This window comes from Zeugodacus cucurbitae, chromosome 5 (genome assembly GCF_028554725.1).
Source record: "Zeugodacus cucurbitae isolate PBARC_wt_2022May chromosome 5, idZeuCucr1.2, whole genome shotgun sequence".
NCBI classification, from domain to species: Eukaryota; Metazoa; Arthropoda; class Insecta; order Diptera; family Tephritidae; genus Zeugodacus; species Zeugodacus cucurbitae.
This window is the reverse complement of record NC_071670.1, coordinates 59212501-59239855: the sequence shown is the minus strand read 5'-3', so window position 1 is coordinate 59239855 and position 27355 is coordinate 59212501. Positions and strand designations below refer to the sequence as shown.

General features: G+C 35.1%; 2 protein-coding genes across 6 annotated transcripts in view; one reads left to right on the top strand and one right to left on the bottom strand.

The window, feature by feature from the left end:
• The window catches only part of LOC105209960 (uncharacterized), a 29364-nt gene extending 23541 nt beyond the window's left edge, over positions 1-5823 (top strand). For all 3 annotated transcript variants that reach the window (XM_011180660.3, XM_011180655.3, XM_011180658.3), the window contains exons 3-9: positions 612-2984; positions 3061-3284; positions 3342-3982; positions 4058-4159; positions 4219-4353; positions 4892-5415; positions 5489-5823. In XM_011180660.3, coding sequence (XP_011178962.2) covers positions 612-2984; positions 3061-3284; positions 3342-3982; positions 4058-4159; positions 4219-4353; positions 4892-5415; positions 5489-5624 — 4135 coding nt within the window. In that variant the 3' untranslated portion in view covers positions 5625-5823. The remainder of the gene's footprint in view (positions 1-611; positions 2985-3060; positions 3285-3341; positions 3983-4057; positions 4160-4218; positions 4354-4891; positions 5416-5488) is intronic.
• The window catches only part of LOC105209963 (mucin-2), a 29372-nt gene continuing 7706 nt past the window's right edge, over positions 5690-27355 (bottom strand). Inside the window, exons 2-7 of one of the 3 annotated variants that reach the window (XM_054230792.1) lie at positions 14821-16045; positions 14517-14752; positions 10408-10534; positions 8766-8932; positions 6774-7144; positions 5690-6713 (exon numbers count right to left, since the gene is read on the bottom strand). In XM_054230792.1, coding sequence (XP_054086767.1) covers positions 6542-6713; positions 6774-7144; positions 8766-8932; positions 10408-10534; positions 14517-14752; positions 14821-15808 — 2061 coding nt within the window. In that variant the 5' untranslated portion in view covers positions 15809-16045 and the 3' untranslated portion in view covers positions 5690-6541. The remainder of the gene's footprint in view (positions 6714-6773; positions 7145-8765; positions 8933-10407; positions 10535-14516; positions 14753-14820; positions 16046-27355) is intronic. The other 2 variants (XM_011180663.3, XM_011180664.3) reach the window with 2 other exon arrangements.

The window sequence follows — 27355 nt, the reverse complement described above, 5'->3', positions numbered from 1 at the left end:
GCACCACTACCAATGCATTATTAGTGCTTAATTAACTACATGGATATGATATGAGTGTAATGCTGGCTATGTAAGCTATACTATGCTTGTAGCAGCTCTTTGTTTGTACTCAATAATTACAACACATACATAGATAGCGCTTTCTTTTGTTTGGGGGAAAAGTTGATATTTACATATATTCTTAAAATATATATATGTATATGCATATGCTTATCGCTGCATTTACTCACTTATATGCATGCCACATTTCCAGTAAAAGCAATTTACGTATGCTCTTACGTACTTGCCACACCACAGTTTCTTTATAAATAGGGCCGCTTTGCATGCTCATGAACTTCAGATTCATTTGTTTGGTGCTAGTGAGCACATCAGAGCACCGTTAGTGCACCAATTCATATTAAACAATTTATTAATATTTATATTTAATTTGCACATTAACAAAGAAAAATAAAAGAAGTGGTAGTTGTTGCGGCGGAAACACGTACATATAAACATATGGGTGATAAGTGAGGGTAACGGCACACAAAAAAGAACCAACAAAAAAATACTCTACAACTCTCGAACAGAACTTAATTAATCATTTATACTCTCTTCAAAACCTTTCCTTGCAGTGAGCTCTTGAAATCCATTGGTTCCACCTCTAAACTACTCACCGAATCCATCGGCGAACGTGTGGCGCTCAAGACTAAGGGTATCAAGAATAAGTTCGATAAGAATTTCAGCACCATCAGCAGTGAGACAGCGCAGCGCTTGCGTAGTGTTGGTAAAAATTTCAATACGAATTTCACGCTGACCAAGAAAGAGAAAGACAAAGATAAAGACAAGGCCACAGCGCAATTCCATACAGATCGTCCACAAACACTGCCACCCAACGATCACGTCTTCGGCACCATCTCATTCACCAGTCCGTTGAATCACAAGACAGGCGGTGTTGAAGATCTCTCCGCCGATTGCTCATATGATTTGCCGCGTAATTTAAGAGCGGCGCGCAGTGATTTGGATCTACCCTCGCCACCGTCGTATGAAGACGCCGTGAAGTCGGCAACGCCAACGTCTTTCGCGCGTAACGCACCCGTCAGCAAGTCGGTGATGGTGCCCAAACATATAGCCGCTGAGGCGGCCAGTGTGGCGTTGAAGAAGCAACGCAGCAATACGAGTCTACAAAATGTTTCGGAGGAGTTGCACACCACAGAGAGCAGTTCAGTTGCCACATCGCGTGACTCAATGGATTTACCATCGCCGCCAATGCCCAGCTTTCCACCGCCGACACTGCCGAAGGAGGTGGTGGCTGAGATTTCGGATGGTCTCTATGGCAAACTCAAGCCCATACAGCCACCACAGCGGTTGAAGCGACGTAAAAATTATGAAGAGATACAACTGCGACGTGCAGTGGATACGCCGTCACCTGTTGGTGGTGCCTCCTTGCGTCCGAATGTTGATTCGGCTGAGTTGCAACAATTGAATTTGGAGGCCGCCGCCGCGGAACGTGAGGAGTCTATGCTGTTGCATAAACAGATACTCGCCGCAGAGCGTCGTATGCCGAACCCGGATCGCAGTGACTCTTGGGAGTATATTGGTGACAGTGTGGAGGAGAGCGTGTGTTCGACGCCAGAACCTGTGTATGCCAACGAGGAGGCCACTTATGGCAGAGTTTTTGACATGGCCACAAGCAACAAGTCAACGGCAGCACAGAATTCTAGAAACTATGAAAACACCACGATTAGCAAACCCGCAACGTCTCAACTACAGCCAAATAATTTTGTACAGATGAAACCTGCTGAGGTGGTGTTGGAGGGTGCGGTTGGTGGTCGTGTGTCAGCGCCAGTGGAAATTATACAAGAATTCGATCCACTTCAAAGCCGCAAAGCTGCCACAATCTGTAACTCAGATAAAAGCAATCAGCTGCTGCTCTTGGAGCATCTGCTCGAGGAGGATATATATGGCACAGTGTCGGGAGATCAAGTCAAATCCGATGACGATGTTAGCATGTGCACTTCTGAAGAGGATAATCAGACTGCAGTTACCGGTACCACAACGGCTATAGTGTCGCAGCAGCCCCCACCAGCAACGGTGGTACTGCCTACACCGAGCAATAAACCCACCACAAATAGCGTCAGAGATTCCACGAGCCAACTACAAATTGTACATCAGAATGCGCAGCTACTCTCGGAGAGCATGGAAAACATGCTGGATGCTGAGGAGGAACGCGTGCGCCCTTACCTAAGCCGGGTAGACGAACAACCAGCTAGTGGTAGCAATGTAGACTTGGCACGCAGCGGCGAAAATCGCACGCAATGGTTCGTGCAAGACAATAACAAAGAGAACAATGAGCAACAAAGGCGTAATCCCTTCAACAAATTGAATATCGACGGAGATGGTCCACCATCCTATCTGGAAGCTATCGGCGCCGATGGTCGTCCACCACTGTCGTCTACCGAACAAAAATCACGTGCATCGCGTTTCATGAACTCTGTCAATGTATTCTCCACGAGCGTTAAGCAACGTGTCGGTGCGATCACGCGTAAAAGCAGTTTCAAAATAGCACCCAAATCGGATGTGAAGGTAACGCTACAAATGGTGCCACGTCCAACACTCTCGCCAATGCTGGTGCGTTATGAGGGACCGTTGATACGTTTTCCATCCGGTGTAGTGGAAGATATACTGAAAGAGATGCAAAATCGAAAGGCCATTCTCCGCGATCGTCAATTCCAAACATTCCTCGATCAGGAGATGAAGACACCCAAAGAGACCATACCACTTGAATATATTACGACTTTGCAGTGCGTGAGCAACAGTCGTGTGACTGACAATTCGACGCATTTCTATTGCTTTGAAATAACGACGGCAGTGCCGAAGAATCAATCGAGTTCGGGTAATGTGCAGGCCATGTCGAATCCCAATCTGGTTATGACGAGTACCTCATCGGGCAATTGCAAGCAACAGCGTGTGGCACATCTGTATGGTGTGAGCAAGGAGTCGGAGCGGTGAGTAGAAATTTTGGCTAAAAGAGAAAGATATCGAAAATGAAATTTCGACTTAAATGTTTACTTTATTCCTCAGCGGCATTTGGATGCAAAAGTTGTTGGAAAGCCTGACCAATACTATACCACCGAAATATCTCTGTCACTACTATCGCGCCGGTTGGTGTTATCTGAAGAACTCAATAACCTCCGAGTGGAGCGGCACTTGGTTAGTGTTGAAGAAGAATCAAAGACGTTTGATATTCGTGAGTGAAGCTACCGGAAATCTAGAGAAAATGGATTTACGTAAAGCACGCTGCATAGGTAAGTAGATTGCGCCAGATTTAAATTCCTTTTTGACCACGAACTCCTTACTTGCAGTGCTCAAAGACAGCGATGAGACCATACGCAATCTGCACGTCGAGTCTGGACCGACGCTTATGATAGATTGTCCACCGTTTACGGTATATATGATTATGTCCTCACCGCGCGAAACTAAAATTTGGCGTCATATCATCCGCGAAGTGGCACACAACAATGGCTTCTCGCTAATCGATCAACAATTAAATAAATTCAATGTACCCGTCATTGTGGATAAATGCATCAATTTCGTTTACATACACGGTTCCATGTCGGAGGGCATCTATCGCAAATCGGGCTCCGAAAATTCCATATTAAAGCTGTTATCTGCCTTCCGCGCCGATGCCTTCAATGTCGAAATCACTCGAAATGAGTATAACGAACACGATGTGGCTAACGTCTTGAAGCGTTTCATGCGTGATCTGCCGGAGCGTTTGATGGGTAAACTCTCCGAGAGCTTTATGTGTGTTACCGAGCTGACAAAAGTAGCCGAGAAGATACAAGCGTACAAAGAACTCTTGGCACGTTTGAGTGTGATCGAACGTGAGACACTGAAGAAAATCGTTGGACATTTAGCCTTCATAAGTTCACAGAAAACGAAGAACAAGATGGGTACGAAGAACCTGACAATGATTTGGGGACCAACGTTGTTGCAAAATCATGTAAGTACTTAAAGAGCTCTACTTTTATAACTTTTGTTATAATTCCTCAATATTTTTCTTATTTTTTCTGGCCAGCATCAACAAGAAGAAATGGTTTACTCACAGAAGGAGGCTGATGTCTTGACTGATCTAATAACGCTTTACAAAAATCTATTTCCCTTATCGCCGGAAGAGATCGTAAGTTTTTTCTTGTTTCTTGGTGGAACCAGATATCTCAAAAGTGTCAATCATTTTAGAAAAAGGAGCAAGAAATGCTGATGTGCTTACAAAAGTACTACGCTGCCGCTGAAACGATGGCAGACTCTGTAAAGAAGTCAGGTGATTTGAAGATGTGGGTGGTACTCAATGCCAAGCCAGAGATTACAACTGAGGTAAATAATAGATTAATTTTAGAATTATAATTTACTGTAAAAGTGTTACTCTTCCAAAAATTGTCCAAGGTCTTTCTGCCTTTTTCGCAAAGATAGGACTGTTAATAAGAAACTGTCGAGAATCTCTACAACCAGGGAAAGGATCACCAGATCTTTTGGCCATTTACCTCGGGTTAAAAATGGCTGGAGACTGTCCAGTAGTAGTCTTAGGAGTAGTTAAGATAGCTTCACAAGTAAAAAGCCAGATGATAGTAGAGCTCCGGCTGGGCTCCATTTTAATTCCCTGCGATTCCACAGGGTTCATGTACCCTTAGAAGTTAAACCTGATATCGAGCTTAGGTATTCCTTAACCTAGGTATTCCTTAACCTAGGTATTCCTGCCCAAAGTCAGTGACTTCGGGTTTCTTTATTGTTCGAATTTATTTCTAAGTTTGGGCAAGAAAGATTGTTTGAAGGTCTTAGAATGTTTTGGTTATATAAATATTTTTTCCTCGCTACTATTTTTAAACTAATGGAAAAATTCGTATTATTTCCACAGGAAAAAGATCAGGTCAACGTCACAATCACACCGACCCGCACCGCTTACGATATATGCCGCGAATTGGCGCCCAAAATGCAAATGTCAACCCACCAAGTCTCCCTACATGAGATCATATTGAACGATTGTTTGGAACGCCCGTTACACCATGACACAAAAGTATTCGACGTTGTGCTCAACTGGTCCTATTGGCCCGAAGATGATCGTAAAAACAACTATCTCGTTGTCAAACCGATCGACACTTTGCGTGAAGTACAACGCGCCGTCAAAAATCTGGCAACTGTGACACCCGGCAAAGAATTGAAATTCGCCGATAATCGCACGAAATCCTTTAAATCCCTGCTGTGTGAGCTGCGCGATGGCAAAATTGTGATATCGAAAAAAGACAAAAATGACAAAACCACTATCGTACGTGAGATCTTTCTGCATAGCACCACAGCGTATTTGGGTTGTGAGAAGAAACGCGATTTCCCCTGGAGCTGGGCGATCACATTCGTGGAGCGCACGCAAACGCAGATTTTGAGGTTAGTTTTTGTTTTTATTTTGTATTGCTTATAAATGTTTAAATTGTTTTTGTTATTTTGTTTTTGTTTTTAGATCACGCGATTCTCCTTTTATAGGGCATGTTCTCGCGGGTAGCGAATGGGTTGATCGCACCATATGGTACTCCAGCATTTGGTATAGCTTGTATGGCGATAATATACTGCCGCCGGCGGAAATTATTCTCAAGTAGTTGCAGTGCAATAATTTTTATAAAAAATAAAAATATTTAAAATTTTTTTTAATAAAAATAAGTAGTTTTAAGTTATTTAAGTATTTTATATATTTAATTATAGTTTAGTATGCTTAAGTGCAAAGTAAACGCCATCTTTTAGTAACTGCAGATCATTTACGTTTTATTGAGCATTTTTGAACCATTTGCATTTTTTTTTTTAATAAAACTAATTATTTCATTGCATTTTGTATTTGTATTTTTGTCTGTGTGCATTGTAATTTTTTTTTTTTATTTTAGTTTCAAATATCAAAATGGTTGGTTGGTTACAGCTTGTAGTTGCCAGATGTTGCTTGTAAAAAATATTTAAAAAACTGTTTTCGAAAATTTACAATTGATTTGCATTTACATAACTGTATGTAAGTATTTAATATTGAAAATATTTTTTTATAAAAAGTCAATGTAGTCATAATGAATATTAAATGTTTTTAAAAATTACTAAAAAAATATTTTTTTTTTCAAAATCAAGTATTTTTAAAATTTTAAATGTACTTGTATGCGTGTGCATTAATGCAATAATAATAAATATATATATCGTATTTTTAAATAAATAAGTATTTTTTTATAAATAATGCAAATTTTTTTTAATTTAAAATTACAAATTGAAAGTTAAAATGTTAAAAACTTATTTTTTAAAAGCGAATTAAGTACAAAGCGCCAACGACATATGTTTGTATGTGTGTAACATACTTATATAAATAAGTATGAGTTCATATATAAAAACGGATTTCTAAAAATTAATATTTAAATTACATATTTGTAAATATGTATATTTGCAGCGCTACATTTAAAAAAAAATACTACAGGTATGTGTGAGTGTTTGTGTGTGCGTGTGTGAGTGCCTATTTGTATACTTCTATAATATCAAAACTCCTTCACTAAAAGGTACTAGTATGGACGGACGTGTAGAATGGACGCTTAGCGCTGTGACGACAACAGAACAACAACACAGTGTAGGCGAAAGCGAGCAGCAAGCCAAACGAATTGAGCGCAATCGAGAAAATCAGTATGGTAATCCATTCACCGCGCAGCTCCTTGCAGCTCAGATCACTGCAAGACAAAAGATAAATTTATATAAATTATTCAGCCTTCAGTCTAAACCTCACTTACCGATACTCCACTTTGTAGCTTTGATCGTTGAAATTCTCCGGCACCACTTCCTCGTCCAACAACCCATTCGCCACTTGTGCCGCACTGCTATTTGTTGGCGCCATCAACTCATCCTCGTTAGCATTGAAGGTGCACGTGCAGGATCCGTGCTCCAGCAAAATGTTCGTCGATGCACAGTGTGTATCGCTGGCGCAGAGACGCGCATAGTGTAGCGCGGCGCAGAAGACGGCTATGCCGCACAGCAAGATGGCCAAGAGCGCTAGCAAGTATGAGTCGGCGCGTAAAAATTTGAAACAATTCTCGCGTACTTTGTGACGTTTAATACGCTGATAGCGTACAAGCACAAGTCCAAGAATGCCGGCTAGAAGGAGCTGTGGAGTTAGAGAATGGGTGTTGAGAATGGAGTTTGAAAAGAGATGTCTTCGAATTTGAGATAAATAATAAAATCATGCTCAGATAGAAATAAATTCGAATGTATGTATAGCTCAGGGAAGACCTGAATCTGAAAAAAATATTAATTTTTAAGGTGTCCCAGACTGGCGTCGAACCTTAGGTCCACAGTTCATAATCGACACGCACCATAGCGATCTCGAATATTCCTATATCATAATGAATTTTATTGAATGTCGGCAGGAATGAGAAGAAAAGTCCTCAGTTATCAGATCTCTTTTAGATAAATCCTTTCAGGAATAATCTTGATAGTTACTATTTCCAGTAAAATAAGGTGAAGGTGAATACCTTTCAATATCTTCAAGCCTAGGCTGTAACTGACGAATACGATCTCCACAAAGCATTATCGGTAGATTTTTGGAATATTAGGCGTTTGTTTCGATTATCGGTAGATTTTTGGAAGATTAGGCGTTTGTTTCGATTTTCTCCAACATAATCTCAAGCTTGATCTGGGAACCATCAAATCGAACAGATAAATTAAACAAGATTATTTATACTCTAACAATTCGATGACTCGATTGATTCGAGTGGTTCGCTTACTTCTGAATAATCGTCGAATGGGTATTTTCAATTTAAAATAAGTAAGGTACATAGTACTTTTCGCCCTAAGTAAACCTCACCACTCCTTAGTCGTAGGGGTTCTTACTGGCCATTGCCCCATTGGGATCCACGCTGTTAGGTTAAAAATCTTACCGGATGCTAGGTGTAGAAGCTGCATGGAGGAGGATGAGATGGAATCGTCTCATCACTTTCTTCTGGAATGTCCCGCCTTTGCGAGATCAAGAAAGAGATTTCTTAGATCTCACTTTTTAGAACAGGCTCGCGAAATAGCGAATATAGAGGTTACGGATCTCTGCAGATTTGTAGTAGGTTCAGGGCGCTTTGTCGACTCCTAATTTGTTAATCTAAGGGAGATCCAGGCTTCACAAAGGACTATATTTTAAAGTCTACGTGTGTTTTTTCCCTTTGGGAAACAGCCTTACAACCTAACCTAACTTAAGGTACATAGAAAAAGCATAAGAACAATGAAAGATAGATTGGCTATGTATCTTTCCCAGAATATGGATATATTCGTATAATAAATCTTATTAGCACTGACGAGATTTTGACCCGTACTGACCCGTCAAATATCCGATACGAAATCTCAACTTTATCTGGAAGATATATCGTAATCTTAAGGTATACCTTGATAATAGTTTTTATTTAAGAAGCAGATAACCCTTTGGATCTTCAATGCAGGTGAACGTCAGCTTAAGGCACTATTGGTATTTGGATATGGGAATATCGGAATCCACATAGAGGCTACTGTACCCTCCATATGTGGAAAAATAAGCTTGGTAAATATAGTCGGGATATATATAGATATAAATAGACGCTTGTGGATCCGAAGCATACACCATTTTGTGAGAGTAGTTGAAAAGCACGTTTTATTAATACGAAGCAACACGAATGTTTCGAAGGTATCTATTTTTTTCGATTTTGTTTTAATATTATTTTTTTTTTCTTTCTGTATAACAAATTAACCACAAAGTTATTACTCACCATTAAACCGCTCCAATATGGATTATATTGTATGGCCGTATTGGGCGCCAAACAGAATATCCAAATTGCTAGGAATGATATTAGTAGACCAACTATTATCTCCAGTATAAGCAACCAACGGGCAAGATTCGGATATTTAAAACTCATTGGATTCGGATGCTGAGTGGCTGTGTGCAAAGAATTCACCATTATAGAAAATTTTGATTGATTTAACAAATATAAACAAATATATAGTATGTAAGTGTAGTAGAACTGTTGCAAATAAATCCAGTGTGTAAGTGATCTTGTTGTGTATGCTGTAAGAGTTTGTCGTCTACTAACCGCGCTCACTTGCCTGGGGACCTAATAGACCGACTACAACAAAATCTGGTTATTATTTACATTACTACTAAATTTGTTAGGGTTAATTGTTACGGGATTACGCATTACGTATAACTATATAACAGCGAAATAATTATGAACTTGACGTAAGTAGATTAGCAAATGATAGAGTTGTTAGTTAAAAAGCTGGCAAGAGTTCAAATTAGCATATGGTAGAAAAGTGGTACGGTAATTACAACAAAAGCGTATAAGCTTAAATGTGTATACTTTGCGTTAGTTTGAACTCTATTATATATGAGATTACATTTAATTGTTAGTGAGTCTATTAAGTTTACAACAACTGGTTGGTATGAAAGCATATAGGCGGTAACGGATTTCAAAGCTGGTGCAGAGGTCTTACTTTCTCGGATTTGATAGTTAAGATCTTTAATCGAAATCTTATATAAAATTTGTATTTTTTATCGATTATAGTTAGTGGGTAAGGATTCGAAACTCAGTCCAGTTGGAGAGATTTTTTCACGTTCGGTACAAAAAAGGTACTAAAGCGTTAAAAAAACTCTTAATTTCATATCAGTCGAAATTATATTACTATTTCGTGCCTTCAAAGAATAGTTCAACAATTATAGATTTCGGGATCTGAATCTTCCATTCTTATATACGGTACAAATAAGATACAAAAAGGTACAAAAATTACTCTTCATTATTTATTGTTTGTTTTCGAGCCTGAATCTACAATTCTATGTTGGGTACAAAAACGGTAGAAATCAGGTATAAATTAGATACGATTACGGTACAACTATTTTTAGCTCAAAATTTCAAAACTGCAAAAATTTTATCAAAAATCAAATAAAAACGTTAGAAAAATATTAATAATCGATATTTATCGATACACACCCATCTCTAACGCTATTAAACTTTAGCAACCGCCTAGTTGTCTAGTTATGTAATAAGTATAAAGTGCAATAATTACAGGTTAGCATTAAATGGTTTGGCAGTAATAAAAGGATTATTAAGTGTTAGTCTATTAAGGATTTATTTTATACTAGCAATTAAATCAAACAGGTTGTTTGTGAAGTCATGCGTCTATAATTAATTTCTAAAAATTAAACATACATATGTACATACCGTTTAATAAGCATGTAAAATTGTACTACAAAAAATAAAATAAGTTATATTAAACTAAATACAGTGCGCCGCTAATTGTAAGCCATATGTCAAACGCCATTTTCTCGAATAAGTGTTAGCATTTAAATTTGATTTTTTTCTATTTTGTTACCAAGTGTTACTACTTTATATACAAAACAAGCACCTTGCCACTTACCTGGATATGTTTTATTATTTACAACTAGCATGCGACTGTGCCTTAAACTATTTCTTGTTGGTGTATGTCGTCCGGCGATTTTACTACCTTTTATATTCTGCGGTACGGTGGTGGACATGTAGACGGCCTGGAATGGAAAAAATATTTTCAGTATAAATTATTGAATTTGAATTGAGAATAGAAAACAATATATGTATGTAGATTGGGCCTTCAAATCGAACGAGTTTAGAGTGATAATAATATACAAGATTCTCTTCGTAGAATTTCAAAAATTTTTACAATTTTTTGACAGTCACTATTTCATCCTACTGTAAAGCAGTATATAAATGATGGATTTCTTTACTTATTTCAATATTCTAGAGGTTCGAAAATTCTACATCTGACATTGGTAAACATTGCGGGTTCTTTAGGAACTATTCAGATTTTGATATACTATACTATAGAAGGTTTCCTACCTCTGAGATCTCAACTCGAGAAACAGATTCTCGAGATATTTATTGAAAATGACTATACATTGAAGTATCATCCCATCTAACAGACGATTAAGGCAGATGTTTTTCAAGATACTCAATGTTTTATGCTCGGATTGTCTTTCAAAGTTCATTCTATTAGAGTCATAATATGTTAAACTCAGGCTGAATAGTTTTAAAACCGAGGGAAGGAATGTTTCTTTGACCACTCCGGTATTCCTAAATTGTGTCCCTGTGAATAGTAAAGAAAGTCGTCGCTCACCGGTAGTACTCATTAAAGAAGAAGGATTAAAGTGGAAGGAATTTAGAAACCATTAAGATCCTTAACTTTAATAAGAAAATTTTTGTTTTTCCGTCGATAAGGAATCGAGATTACTAAGGTACTTAATTTTTTATTTTTTGATACATACCATTTACATTTTTATACTAAATATTTCAAATAAATATCTAAATTCATATATTAATAAATACTAGTATACTTATGACTTATTTATATTAAATTAACTTTGGAAATCCAGAATTGTCATTATAGTATAATCTCCAATGTCTACAATTCCAATCTCCTGCGTACTGCTCGATAATGTTGATAATTTCGTCCACCCAATTGACACATTTCATTTTGTAGTCTCAGCAATGGATATCTACTTTTAGGCGTTTCAACGTAACTGGATGTTAAAGGCGCTACTATGCATAACGGCAATATATTGTGACTCGTATTGTATTCCAAAACTCTACCGCTCTGCACGGGCTCAGCTATGAAAATTCTGACACGAAAACGCTGCACGACGATCGATATGCGTATGTAAAATCTCAAAATGAATGAGGCCAGTGAGATTTGTAGCAAAAAGTTGGAGAACGCGTTTATTTTTTCCATTTTTTGATTTTGATTTCGAATTTAGATTTGTTGTTGACGAATGTGAGTTGCAATTACTACTAACATCTTTTTGGCAAAGGCATGCAACTTTTATAGCAAAATATTAAGATTTACGTTGTTTACATGCAACGTATGATATGATATATATTTATGTTCTATATGTATGTATCTATATTTGTTGTTTTTATAGAGTTAGTGCAGTTTTGTTTACATTTCTCAGCGCAGCCAGCTGTTCTTATCGATTTGTCAATATTTTGTTATTGCAGAGACAACAGGTATTTGTGTTGTTATTGTTGGTCTGCTGCTGATCTGCACAGCTGTTAATGAGTTAGATGACCTTGTGTGCTGCTGAAAAATATGCAAAGTGGCGATAACAGCGGCGAAGCATAGCACGCACAAAAGAACAATTGTTGTTTGTGATTAGAGAAAAACATGTCAAAACATGCGTGTTTTCGTTGTTGTAAAAATTTTCATTCAATAATTCATTTGTTTGTTATTAAAAATAACTCGATAAAGCCAAAATATTTTTTTTTAGTTTTTGGAGAGTAGTCAATAATTATATACATACATCTTTTCAAAATATTTTTGAATTTCAAATTATGTATAAAAAATTTTTTGAAGTTATAATTCTAAAAAATATAAAAATAAATCTCCTAATAAATTTATAATTAAAATGTGACATGGGTAAAAACCAAGCATGACGCACATAAATAATGGGCCTAATCGTTCGAAAAATTGTATGTCGGAATCATTGAAACCGTATCGAAAATAATATTTACGATCATATTGAACTCGCTTACCGACTCGAAATAATACATTCCGCGGCTAATAGATGTCGCTAATTACGAAATCATTGAATCCGTAAAATCGGAAATTTTAGTCGAAATCTATCCGTTGATTAGTTGGTTTAAAAGAAGAAATTTAAAAGAAGTAAACCATTTTGAAGTTTTTATGTAAAGAATTACTGATGGCGGACTAAATTATATTTAAAATGGGCATTTCAGAGACAAGAGACAAAAACAGGCATTCATAGTCTTGCGACCACCATGGTATTGTAACAAAAACTAAAATAATCAATCAATGTGTGACCACCCAAAAGTCTTGATTTAACAAGCATATTTTTATTGATCCCTCATATCGAGAAAAAAACAGAATGGTAAATGATTTGCGACACAAGAAGAAGATGCTACTTGAGAGGCATTGCATGCGGTGTTTCAAAAAATAATTCAAAAACATGTTATTTCAAACAAAAGCAAAACGTTTTCAACACAAAAACTTCACTTTTCCATTGTTAGACTAGATATTATAGAGTTAGCCCTAGTATATGTATTTATGCATATTTATGAATAGTTTCAGTAGCAGTAGTTAAATAATTTGGATATTAATATTATATAAAAATCATCATATAAATTGCATATACCTATTAGCATAGAATACTTGTATTCACAAATATATTAAAAAATTATAATTTTATTCAGTTACACGATAAATAATGTGTGAATTTATTGATTGACTATTGTCTCCATTACAATGTAATAATTTAGTAGTTGAGCTGATACAGCTTTAAATACTTAATAAAATTATTTACATTCATAAACATATTAAATTTATAGTTATACAAGCTCTCTAATTTATATTTCAGTATATTTTTAGCTTTCAAATAATATAACTATTTTACTCGTACATAATAGACAAATGTTCAAAAATAATATTTTTTTTTTAATTTTTTTTAACTTAGAGAGTAACGAATCGAACCAACAACTGGTATAATTAAATCTGGCATAATTGTATAATGAATAACAATGCTTCATTCTGCTTCGAGATAAGATTGTTCTTGCTTTGACATGACAATTATTCGACAGAGTTGAGCTTAAAAATTGCGAGAAAAAATAGAAGTGACGAATCGAACATGGCTAGTATAGTATTATATATAAAACTGGGGGTAGGATTAAGACCCAGTTTTACATTGGTCTTCCGTACATTAATAATGAATATCTCAAACTGTTCTTAATCTTCTTGTAGTTAAAGTATAACTTAATTTTAACAACGAAGCCTCAAAGACGTACAATTATAGATCATGTCAGCTGACTTCATAAAATTTATAGGAGTAATATTGTCCACAACAATTACTGTCTATTTCTCCGTCAAAATGTATCAGATATTGATTCTCTCACAAATACAGTGTTGCCAGTATAAATATGCCTATATTATGTTAGGGGTATAGGTTTTCCCCAGTTTGTTATGTTCGGCGGGTTATGGATTATGAGCTCGGTAAATATATACGTCGATCAGTAAGGCCCTTTGGCCTTTGGTTCATTGCAAATATTTTTGATAATATCTAGTGATCATCAAATATAGATTTTATAACTATTTCTGGCTTCTTGACTGCGCATTTTGTGTGACCCGAACATACGTTAAATTTAGTCAAACAATTGGTTAACTTTACATATAGAACTCTGCAGTATTTTTGAAGGTTATAGAAAGATGTCTTAAAGAGCTATAATGCAATAAAATAATACGGAGGGTAATAGGATTTTATTTTCTGGACTTTCAGCGAAATTTACGATATCTAGCTTGATTGGTGATAAACTTTCTATATCAAATTTTACAGAAGATGATAGTTGACAGAATCAATGCAGCAATTCAGATAACAACGTAAAGATTTCAAAAAGTCTCTGCCTCATCAAACTACAACTGTATAACTTAAATATGAGCCCGTAACCATTATTAGACACATATAGACCTACAAGGTTTCTTTTACTCACTTGTGATGGCTGCGAAGTGTCAATATCATTTAGCGGTATTTGCTTGTACGCGGCATGTGAGGATGACAACGATACCTTGGCCGCGTCCGACGGTGCCGATGGTGATGGCGACGGTGAATTCGATTGCCTTGAGCTTGTTGAGAACGCAGCAGAGTTGGGTGTTGTGGAGACGGCGCCATCGGTATGTGTGGGCGGAGTTGTGGCGATCATTCTCGACGGCACCGCAACAGCTTCCACTGCGATAATTAAACGGAGTCTTAGTTAAAGAGATGAACATAAAATTTTATGACTGACATTAACTCACCTGGTGGCTTCGGCGGCAACTCGGGTGGCAGCTCTACGTTATTGCGGAATATAGCGCTGTTCTCCGGTATGTTCTGATATTTCGGTTGGCTCTTTGGTGGTGGTGTGGGCGCTGTCGTCACGATTTGTACTTTTGGATATTGATTGTCGATGAGTAGGCGTGGCAGCGACGCGTTGTGCTGCTTCGGCCGAGATTCGTTAGTGTTGTTGTGTGGATGATCTTGAGCGTAACCGTTTAAGCCGAAAAATTTCGATTTAGCATCATTTAATGCGGCTTTCACCGCAGCTATACTCTGACTGGCTTCGTATAGTTCCGATTGCGAATGTTGACTAAGCGGTCTCTGTGCCGGACTTGCATTCCTAGTCGCTGCCGACGTCGCCATCGACGCTGCTGTCGTTGACATGGCTGCTGGCGTTGTTGCTGTTGCAATTGCTTTGATTGGCGCTGGAGCCGGTGCGGGAGCTGAAGCTGGCAATGTAATCGACGTGTTCGGCTGTGTTAGCCGCTGTTGATTGCTGTTAGTGTGGTAGTTGTTAGTGTTGTTGTGATTATTCTGTGTTGGTAACGTTGTGTTCGTCGGAAAATGTTGTGTTGTTGTTGTTGTTGTTGTTGTTGGTGCTTGGTCAGTGAAGTTTGACGCCAACTGTGGTTGCGCGTATTGCTGAGTCAAGCACGGAAGCGTTTGTTGCTGTTGCTTCTCTTGTGCGAACGTTTGTTGTGACTGCTGATTTGTCAGTTGGTTGTTGTCATTAAACTTGAATGCAATATCGGCGTAAATAGGTGAGCTAGTTGCTCTATTCGCTGCCGTTGTTGTTGCTGTTGCTGCTGTTGGTGCTACTGCTGCTCTGTGTGCTGTCAATGGCGATGCAGCTGGTGACGGCACTGTGTTACCTCTTTTCAGTGATTTCGGTGTGCTGGTGTGTATGCTGGTCGGCGTCGTTTTCAAATTGTCGTAGACACTCACCGGCCTGTCGTCATACACTTCCATAGTGTCTCGACTGTGTGCTCGTATCGGCGCGTTTTGTCAGGTTCTCATTAAACCCGGTTAATAATTGTGTGCTGCTCCTCTCAGCTGTTAATTTATATAGGTAATTGTGTGTGTGTGTTGAGGTATGAATTTTATATGTAAGCCACTAATTAACTCAGCTCATTGCCGCGCACTGAGCTATGAAGCTCTCTGTTTGTTGCGACGTGTGTTAACACTGAAATGGGAAATAACGCGGAGCTATTAAATTCATTATATTTTTTAGTGCATTATGAGTTATGGAAAATAATATAATTGTTTTGTGAAAAACAGCGTAAAAAGAGTTTTTCAGCACGCTTTCACATTCACACATATCGGTCTATATGGTACTTATAGTATTTGCAGTGGTTTTTTTTCGTCAAATTCGTTATTTTATAATGGTTTGTGCCCAGATTATTTACGCCTCGATTATATAATTATATAAAATAGCTGATTAAACCATATAACTGTGACAAAATATAATTATTATGGTCTTCTTATTTACTAAAAATAACTCCAATGCATATTTATTCCAATGTTAGGGTGATCCGTAATTGATTATAATGATAATTTAATATAACAATAATATAGAGAACTTTGATTTCAAATATAAAATAAAGAAACTAGCGAAATTGACAGATGACGTATATATATGGTCAATAGATGAACAGTCACATTTCTTGATGGGAGTCATTAAAGGGTACCTTTAATAAATTGATCATCTTTTTAGTTCCTCTGACTTCTTGAGGAGCATAGGGCTTAATGAAAGTATCAAATAGGAAACAAAATAACAAACCTTTAGGAACAATTGACTTTTTTGGCGATTGAAATTGGAGAACCAAAAAGTTGCGAAAAATTTACTATGGCGCCCACCATTGATTAAAGAAGTAACTATAAACCGATAACACTCTCTGCAATGAAACTGTTTAATTAGCGTCTACACCCCCGATATAGTATACGGTTGATTCAACGTCAACGCCTTTTCTTATTAGTGTTTTCCAAAACATGGAGGACATACATTTTTCGGACTCACTCTGAATGGCTGATGAACTTTTTGATAAGTTCTCCATTAAAAATTTTCTACCAAAATTGGGCAAAGAAAGTTCACAAATTCTAGTAGAGCTTATCGTAGAAGATACATATGCATGATTACGTCTAACAAGAGTGGACTTGACTCTGCGTCAAAAGAATGAATATACGGAGTCCGTCGCGTCTTTGGTATTCGAGTATGTAGCTCAAAACAGTGGGCATAATCATTGAATCCGCAGGGAATTCGATTTCGATACGATAAAGATTTTCGATCGAAAATGTTCATGCAATCATTGATTCCGTCGATAAACTGTTTTACCACACAGTGAGAACGTAAAACTGTTTTATCGACCTTTATCGACAAATGAGACAAATTTGATAAACTGTCCGTGCTTTTTGCTTTGTTAAAAAAAAATTAAAACTGACCTTTAACTATTGTACTATTGTGAAATTTCTTCCAAAAAATGTTTAATTCGCTTGAGGCTCTTTGAGAAAATTCTTTCACTATTTCGAGGGGGCAATTTTATATCGCTTTTACACATCTTTAATTTATTTTTGTTAGTCTGTTTTTGTCTCTTGTCTCTAAAATACTCATTTTAAATATAATTTATTCTTCTTTTAAACCCACTCATCAACGGATAGATTCCGACCAAAATTTTGGATTTTTCGGATTCAATGATTTCGTAATTAGCGACATCTATTAGCCGCGGAAAGTATTTTTTCGAGTCGGTAAATGAGTTTAATGTGATCGTAAATTTTATTTTCGATACGCTTTCAATAATTCCGACGTAAAATTTTTCGAACGAATCGGACCATTTTTCGATCGAAACGGATTCAATGATTAGGCCCTATAAATTTTTCACAATAGAGTACAATCTAGTTTTATGATCAAAGTTTTTCTTTTGTTAGAAAAATTAAAAACTTTTGAATTTATTCTTCTATTGTCCTAATTTATGGGGGTCAACACGTCGTATGAGTAATCTGATACTCTTCCTGATGCCAATCTAGATTATTAGATACAATTCTAGTACATAAAGAAATAAAATAATATTAATTAGATTACAATTATCAACAAATACTTAACACAGTTGAGAAGGTTTAGGAAGGTCTAGAAACCTCAACAAGCCAAATATGACAATTTATTCTGGGAATAAGGAAAAAATTCATCAAATTTCTCTCTTTCAGGCTTTATTAAAAAATTTTCTTCAATAAAAAAAATATTTCTAAAGGGTACGTGAAGCTAAAAAAACAAATTTTTGGAAAGACTTAAACCGGCCTAACTCTTTCAATTATGTCAAATATATATTTTAGAACTTAATACGTTTACAGTGGAAAAAATGCGAAATATATTGAATGCTTGTAAAGTAAATGCTTCGGAATGAACAGAACCCAGGCGTTATTGGAAGAAATATTTAGTGGAATTTGCAACAAAGTGGATTATTAATATTTCAAAATTGGCACACATTTTAATACAAAAATATATATATACTTTAGCGTTATTTAGAGAAATATTAATAAAAATGAGTTTCCAGTTCAACAAATGTAAATTTTCATGACACACTTTCCAACACCAACAAATAGCTGAAAAAATGCCAAAATGTGTATGTGAAAGAAATATTTATTATTTTGAATTTCAAAAATTTCAATTAATTATTTGGAACACACAAAAATATTTCCAGCATGTTGCACACAAAAATTAGAAGTGAATAGACAGGCATACATATAAAACACACAAACTATCGTATATATACATACATATATACGTACAAACTCTCTTGTATATATACATTTATATAAAACAAATCCCCCTCATTTGGTACGTGCCAGATATATACCAAATCGCTTGTCGAACAACTTAATTTTTATTAAAAAATCTGCTTACACCATCAAAGTAAATAATTTATATGATTTTTAATTAATTCCGGCGGAAAGCGGCAGAACAAAAAACGAATTATTTTACGTAAACAAATTATAGGTTTGCCTTTGTTACGTTGCGCCTTTGTCAATACCGTAACAGCCGCCGACAGAATGGCGCGCGTCTCTTTAGCTGCCAAGAAATTTGTAAACATTATCTAATTGTTTACCATAGAATCTGTGATAGTGCCAAAAGAAAAGGCACTGAATATATAATACATATATATATACAAGGTACATACAAGATTTTTCGTTGTAATGTCCATTCACTTGTATGTGAAGAGACCCTGCACGAAAATCTATACTTAACATGTCAATTTTTGACATTTTCTCATGCTGTCAAAGTTAATGTTCAGTAAAAGAGAGACTGATTGAGAGAACAATAGTTGAGTTGCAAAATTTAAAATATATTATAATAAGTTGTCTCACTTTTTCTGTCTTCTGTCTACCACAACCAACTTCAAGTCATCATTTTTAATGAAAGAACAAAATAGCGCTCTAGCAGTCGACACACTTTCGATTCACCGAAAGTATAGATAGTTTCTTTGCACTCATAGACCCTTGCTTTACTTTCAAAGCTTCATTTGCTATCACTTAAAATATATTATAATTTTTTCGCACTTCATTGTTCCTACAGGTCATACAACGAACTCACTACAAAGTGGCAAACAAATGCTTTTTGTTGAGCTAAAATTAAGTGGCACAAAACTGTTGCCATTTGCGAGATTAGAAGAAATGCACGATAATGCTAAATGCTGAAAATTAGTAGGAAATGTAAATAGAAATTTATCTTTAGCGCTGCTGAGTAGAAATGTGCATTCAATCGGCTGGCGGTTGCCACAACGCACCGGTGTGAATGCATTCGAATGAACTTGTTGACCTTAAGATAAATTTCAATATTTAATTTGAGTGCGTGAATCACACTTGGGCATTAATTTAAACGCACTCGGCTATGGGAAATTTCCTTCAAGTGCTATAATTGGACGGACGACTGCGATTGATTTTATTTTATTTTTTTGTTCAACAGTTTTTGTTTGTGTTCGAACGGGTAATAACCGAGAATGCTTAATGATCGATTGTGATTGATTTAAAAATTTTTTTTTTTTGTTTGACAGTTTAACTACAACACGTGCGAATAGACAAAGTCATAGATATTGCTGTGGAATCCGTAAGTTAACATTCCATTTAGACAATTCTTATAAAGACAATGCACACATTTTTTTATATAAATAACAACAAGAAAGACAAATGCGCCTATCAATAAATTATTTCAGTTTAGTATTGGCATTGAAAATATTCTTTTGAGTTCTTTGAATGGGATTAACTAAATTATTTTGTATTAGGGGTGCACATTTAACACCAAATCTGTTACCATTTTAAATACTCAGAAAATGTACTAAACTCTTTATTTGTACTCAGCAAATGTGTAAAACATTTTATTTTCTTTAAAAAAATATTTTTTAAAAAAATTTCCAACTAAATTGTCACACCCTAATGTATTTTCATGAATTATATATTTTTTTAAATTTATTTTGTTTACGCCGGCTATAAATGGCTCCGTTTTTGAACTTGGGCCTTGAATTTTTGTCTGTCTGACAGCCGCCAATGTGCTTGGTGAAAGTTATGTTGCCGTCGAAGAATTCTTTTCAGCGTTTTACAAAAATATTTTAATTACAAATAACATTTGTTTGTTTGAACAGATGGCTAGAGATTATTGCTTCTTTTAAATGTATACAATAATAATATTAATAGTATTCTTGGCATTAAGTTCTTCGCGCTCTTATTAATTTTCATATTTTTTCTACTGTCTACTGAGTTGAAAAACAAACTTCTATAATTTAAAAGTATTTTTTTAGATACTAAATATTAGAAATACTTATGAATGAATGAGAAATGTGCTTTTCAATAAGGGAGTACAATTTTTCTAAGGTAATTCTTACCACATTAGGTTCGGGTCTATCGAGAACTATCTAAAAACATTATCGATAGTTTAAAAATGAAGCGATGTTCTCTTGCTGAACTAAAGAGAGTAAAAGAGAGAGAGAGAGGTACATCAATGAGGAGAGAGTACTGGAAGTCGGAAAGAAACAGATTGGTTGAGCTATGACTTCAATCATTATTATGTTATCAATGAAGAGTTCTCTAAATATATTAATGGAGACAGTAGTGTAATATCCTAAGAAGAGAATTAATAATTAGATGAAAAGCAATTAGATTTGCTGAATAAAACTGTAAACTACTGGTAACTCCATTATCTCGGTGATATTAAATACAAGGATTACGGCTTGGACTTCGTGAAGATCATATGTTTTAAGGTGGATTGATGGTTTGCATGAGGTTAATTACGACATAAATATGAAGTGTGATAAGAAGTGGGCAACGACTATCTTTCTCTTGATATTTAAAAAAACTACTTTTAAAGAGTATATCCGACGTTCACTGTGTGGTAGATACACCTCGAATCAAAAAATAATCCTAAAAAATAATCGAATGTTTTGAAATTCAACGCTCTCACTTCCCAATGATCGTGCTTACAAGCTCTCTTTACAGAAGTATTGTACTACCTTGTCCCAGATAATTGAACAAATATTTTTCGGTCACCTAGAAATCGGGTTCATGTGAGTGAAATACTATCAGTAATCACTGTTTTGGGCAATCAAAACTATTTAAGAATGCTGTAATCAAACTTTTGTTGGCATTATCAATGAATGACAGAAACAAAAATTACAATTATTTTCAAAAATATGTTAAAAATATCCCCACCAAACTCTCGATGCAATGCGCCTCATATTATTGCCACCGGTGTCTTCATATCTTCAATTTTGTTTCAAGCTTTAAGAAATGGCAGACTTTTATTTCAAACGACATTTTATGGCTACCAAAAACTTCGGTCCATTTAAACACAGCTGCTGCGCTCAAAAATATTCAAGAGCAATTTTTTAATTTTTTTTTAAGTCTAACATAAATAACATGATAATTGTGGGCGGTCAAATTAATGTCCGCAATTTAAATCTTCAACGCAATTGAATGACCTCGCCATACATCAACCAACAAATATACATATGAACATGCAATTATGTAGCTTTATTTGGCCACGCAAAAGCACAAGCAAAATTGCACGCCCAAACACGGTTTTTGAATGACAACAGCACTTCAGTTCAATGAAGAAAAAAAATATGAAAAAAGCGAATGAAAAGTGAATAAAAAGTGGTGAATACGCAGATCATAAAAGTCAATGGGAAAATCACAACAAACGCTGACCACTTGCAAGCCAAGCGCTAACGGTGCCATGCGCTTCCCACTTCAACAGACAAACGCGTTTGGCGCTTAAGATAGACGGACAGATAATACATACTTATATGCACTTGGTAGTGTGTGGGCACACTTCCTATAATTTCATTGAGAGTTTAGACATAAACGCTTGTAAGTAGCTGCATAAAAGCTATAACTGTGTATAAAGCTTGTAAATATGTATGCAATCACAGCAGCGCTTTCAAATGCCGGATTTTTGTGGCATATTGCGGTAAAGCTATAGGCTCAGGTTAGCTAGTGGACAGCGGAAGTTAATCATGAAATAAATTTTCAACTTTTGGCATGAGCGTTGCACACATAGACACGGGGGTATATACGAAGAGAGGCATAATTTATAGTTAATGTTTTCATTATATGCCTACAATGCGCTTTTATGAGCTTTGATTTACCGTTTTTAGTTTTTGCAAATAGAAAGCAACAGATGCATGAGGTTGCACTGGCAGTGAATTTTTCCTTCCACCTACTTGATTTTTTTTTACTTGAAGATAAATTTCCCAGCGAGAGAGAGATTCCGATATGGAAATATTTGACTTTTAACCGATGTTCTTGAATATATAGTACAAATAATCTGTGAAAAGAAATTTGTTGCTAGTGGAGCATGATTTTTATTTAATTAAAGATTCTTCATAATATTGCCCATTACTATTATTAAAAAAAATATTTTGATCAAATAAAATTATTTGAAAAAAAATTGTGGCAACTCTACCCAAAATATTTTCACAGATTTTACATTCCACTTCAAAAATTCAAAGAAAATTAAATTTTCTCATCTAATATGTTTTTAAAGAAATTTAATTACAAATGTCAATAAAATATGGCAACCCTGTTTCATTTTAAAATAGCAAATTGCTTTTATAAATTATATATTATGTTACCAATAGCAACATATTTTGTTATTCTCACCGAATTTGATTCCAAAGCTATTCATTTACAAATATAAAATATGTATATGGCAACCCTGAATTTTAAAAAAAAGTTTTACGATCACACTTTCTATATTTTAAATTCCGCTCCGAAATCAAATACTTTTTAATATTATTAAATTATTTTATTTAAAGATGCTAATAATTATAAGTGTCAAAATATATGGCAACCCTGTTTCATTTTAAAATAACAAATTACATTTATAAATTATATATTCTGAAACTAAAAAAGTAGTTTAATTTTCTCACAGACTTTTATTCAAATGATATTCCTTTACAAATATAAAAATAGATGGCAACCCTGAAATTTTGAATTTTTTTATTGCGATCATACCTTCTTCATTTTAAATTCCGCTCCGAAATCAAAAAAGTTTTAATATTATTACATGATTTTATAAAAAGATAAGGTTCAAAATACTCGGCAACCCTGTATAATTTTGGAAATACAAAAATAAGTTTCAAAGACTGCTAAAACTAGAATCACAACCAAAAACCCACTTCGCTATTGATTATTTTATGCTATAATATTTATTGTTGTTGTTGTTGTTACTGTATTTTTGTGGCATGCCTATATGTATGTGTCCAACGCGTAATGTGCTTGTACGTGAACGCCTACACGAAAATTCAATTTAATTTTCATTTCAAACATTTATGATGGACCAGCGTGGCCACAAATGGCCAGCAAATGTGCATTCAACCTCGAATTGGCTTTCGGCCTAAACGGACAGCAAACAAATTTGGTAGTCACACGCAAAAAAAAAACAAACAAAACAAAAAATAGCAGTAGTAGTTTATGTGAAATAAGAAATGTTAGTGATTGTGACAGCAGTGGGCTGCTTTGTTTGCAGTTTCAACGCCACTTCCCACAACAAAGCGGCACAGCCGATGGAGTTTACAGTGGCAGGAGAGTGATGCATTTTAAGACAAAAAGTTGCATACTCAAACGTTACACTCTATCTCACAAAAATAAAAATATTTCAAAATTTTTACTAACCACCTTTTAAAAACGTCCCACTGTACCTACGCTGGGAATGCGATACTTTTGTTTTGTTTATTAATACACCTATCAGATTTATGTACAAATACGTCTTGAAAGCGAAGTTTGTTTATACATAAATACCATAATAGTCAAATCGTTGGAGTTGTAGTCACAACGCTGACAATGTTGGCATTAATGGGCACACTAGGGTGGCCCTTGTTTTCCAAAGTATTCCGATTCTCGATCGCACCCCCTAGAAATATGCGAATAGCCCAAAAACTAGTATATACAAAGGTTTGGATCAATCAAAAAAGGTTTAGAGGTTGCGCAAGGAGCTTGAAATCCTGAAAAATTAAGAATTTTTGCCATTTTTATGTCTAAATTTTTAAGTGGTCGAATAAAGAGGAAGTGTTAATGACGGATTCTAAATAGATTCAAAAGAAATTCAATATATCATACAATTTAAACGACTCACTATATGTGATCGAGAAAATAAATTCTGATATAATATAGATAGTTCTTCCTCCAGACCTCCAAAATTTGGTCGGTTATTTCATTTAGAAAGTCCATTAGCTTAATATATATTATACAACAAAAGTTCAATTATAAATGCACAATATTAAGCAAAGTATAAATCAATGGCTTTCTAATGGACAAAATATTATAAATTGAGTAAAACTTCCGTCGGTTTTATATAGAACTTAATTAAAGGTAAGACATTACAATCAAATTAGTCAACTAACAGATTTTTAGTAATTTAATTTTACTCAATTAGTTAATTAATTATCGAATTAGTATTTAATGGATAATAAATTTGATGAGTTTAATCTAACTATTTAACAAAGGGCACATTTTTTAGTAAATCAACTTCTATTTTTTCTTAATTAGCCATATAATGATGCAATTAACTAATTGCCTAATTATTGCACTAAATTAATTTTAATAGTCCATATGTACCCTTGCTAAGTAGGATCAATGAAAATCGGAAAGTTAATGAGAGTGTATTTCAATTGTTTTTCTATTAAAAACGAATGAAATTTGATTTGTAATTAAGTTATCATTCAATTAGCTATGTTATTCTCATAGAAGTTTTCCAAAAAAAGATGTGTATCTCTCTTCTCAAACATTAAAATATTGCTTAAAATAAATTGAAGAACAAACTTCATGAGTCAATTTACATCTTAATTGACTCAATTAATTTAACTATCTGAACGTGGTATAACTTAGTTGCAAAAAAATTATAAAAGTTTATACAAACTGCATATTTTATAAAAGGAAGATTAAAATGATTTTAAGAACTGTAAATTTTATTACAATATAAATTTTATATTTTTATAGCAATTAAATAAATATACTCAAATTATTTAGTACAAATTATCCATAAAAATCGAAATATAATTAAATACAATATATAATCTGGGCATTTCTTCCATAATAAATTGAACGAAAAAAGTAATATGGCAGCATTAATCAATCGCTCTCTCGCAACTATTGATCGCATAGCTGATCTTGTCAGATCAACAGCGCTCAGCAATACAAATACATATACAGCTTACTTTATTGGAAAACGCCGGAACGCGCTAAATTCCAAATATATTTCCCATGCGCGGCTGTCAATGTTTGTAGCTTTTCATTTTGTGTTGTGTTAGCTTCAAGCCGCGCTCTAACTTTAATATTGAGCGTTCAATCGAGAGGGAGAGAAGGCGAACTACCACTATACCGTACATATGCTACAACAGTGTCGTTGATTCTTCGCCGTTTTCTTCGCATTTTCTGATAAATACATTTTGAGAATTCAGCGCTGCGCTTTTAACGTTGTTGTTATCGGCATTCTAAGCGTCTTACCTGACTGAGCAAAGGTGTGCAGCCCACACATAGTGACATGTGTACATATGTTTGCCGCCGGTCGATTTACATAAATTCTTGGCTTGACTTGATGGCTTCGTGTTGTTATGCCAAAATGCTTTTCGAGTATTTTAAGCTACGATTGTTTAGATATAATCAAATAAAGGCTTTGAAAATGTGTTCAACACCGACACTTGTGTTTGTATGTATGTATATATATTAAAGAGCAGTTATAACCCAAAGACGGTGAGAGAACTTTTCACAACTAACTGTTGCTTTGTATTGCAAATTGTCGTTGTTAATTTTTTGTTATTGCATTTTTTATGTTTTTGTGTTTTTTGTAAAACGTGCTAAACGATGACTGACACTATTCAATCACACTAGTGACTCATAGCCGAATCAAGTATTAGCCGAAGTTCGCCACATACAAAGCATTCCAGTTTGTAAGCGACCTTGTGTTGGTGGCTACCTGTGGCGTCAGTCCCCCATAATGGTTTTTGACTTTTTGCCCCCACTAGTGGCTCAATAAGAAATAACAACGGGATATCAAATTGTTTGAGAAAAGAAGAAAAATGTTAATAATTTCATTATTTCTATAACCATGAATAGTTCATAAACATTTGTATTGATGGGAGAATAATTATGATAAATTCTTTAGATTTTTATGTGTTTGGGGTTTGCTGGCATTATTTAATGTCGTTGTAGAAAAATGCGAAAAATTCATTGAATGTTGTGAGCTTTTAACTAATTATGTAGAAGATATATATATACTACATTTTGTATGGAACTATAATAGGTGGATGAGTTGAATAAACTTTTTGATGATACTGACATCTATCAATCCTATAATATCAAAGTCCAACTTGAAACCTTGTCTTGTGTATGGCCCTTTAAAATCGTACATAAACAATATTTCATTAATTTGGAGACCAATTTTCAAGTCATGAGCTAGATCTAGTGGTTCACACAGGTTCGTGGATTTATTTGTATTAGTCGTTCATCGATTCGCAATTTCTCTTCTTTCTATCTTGCACTTCTTTTAAAAACATACGTGGTTCGAAATCAAAGATTTACTAAAATCTTATTTGTCGCGGAAACACAACTTTCTCTAGAAAAGAATCCAAATTCCATATGCGTCCATGAATAGCGTGTGTTTAAACAGCTGATATAGTTTTTTTTCGAATCGCTACTCGGTAAAGCCTTTTCGCACAGACAAATTAATTGATCAGTTAAAGTTTTAATTGAGAAACTAGTTTTGCCCTTCGCCGGCTACTACTCCAACAGCTCATTGTCATTTTCTAAATAACCACAACCATTATTTCCATTATTGCAGCGGCATCTACCGCAGAGTTGCATTTCATTTTCAACTCGTTTAAAATTCGATAAAAAATTAGTGTAGAAAAATGAGATTTTTATTTTGTATGATAAATCGTTCTAAATAAACGCCGGTTACTTGATCAATTAACTACTGTGCGAAAAGGCCTGACTAACATAAAGCTATAATCAACGGGATCACATGTATGTATGTAC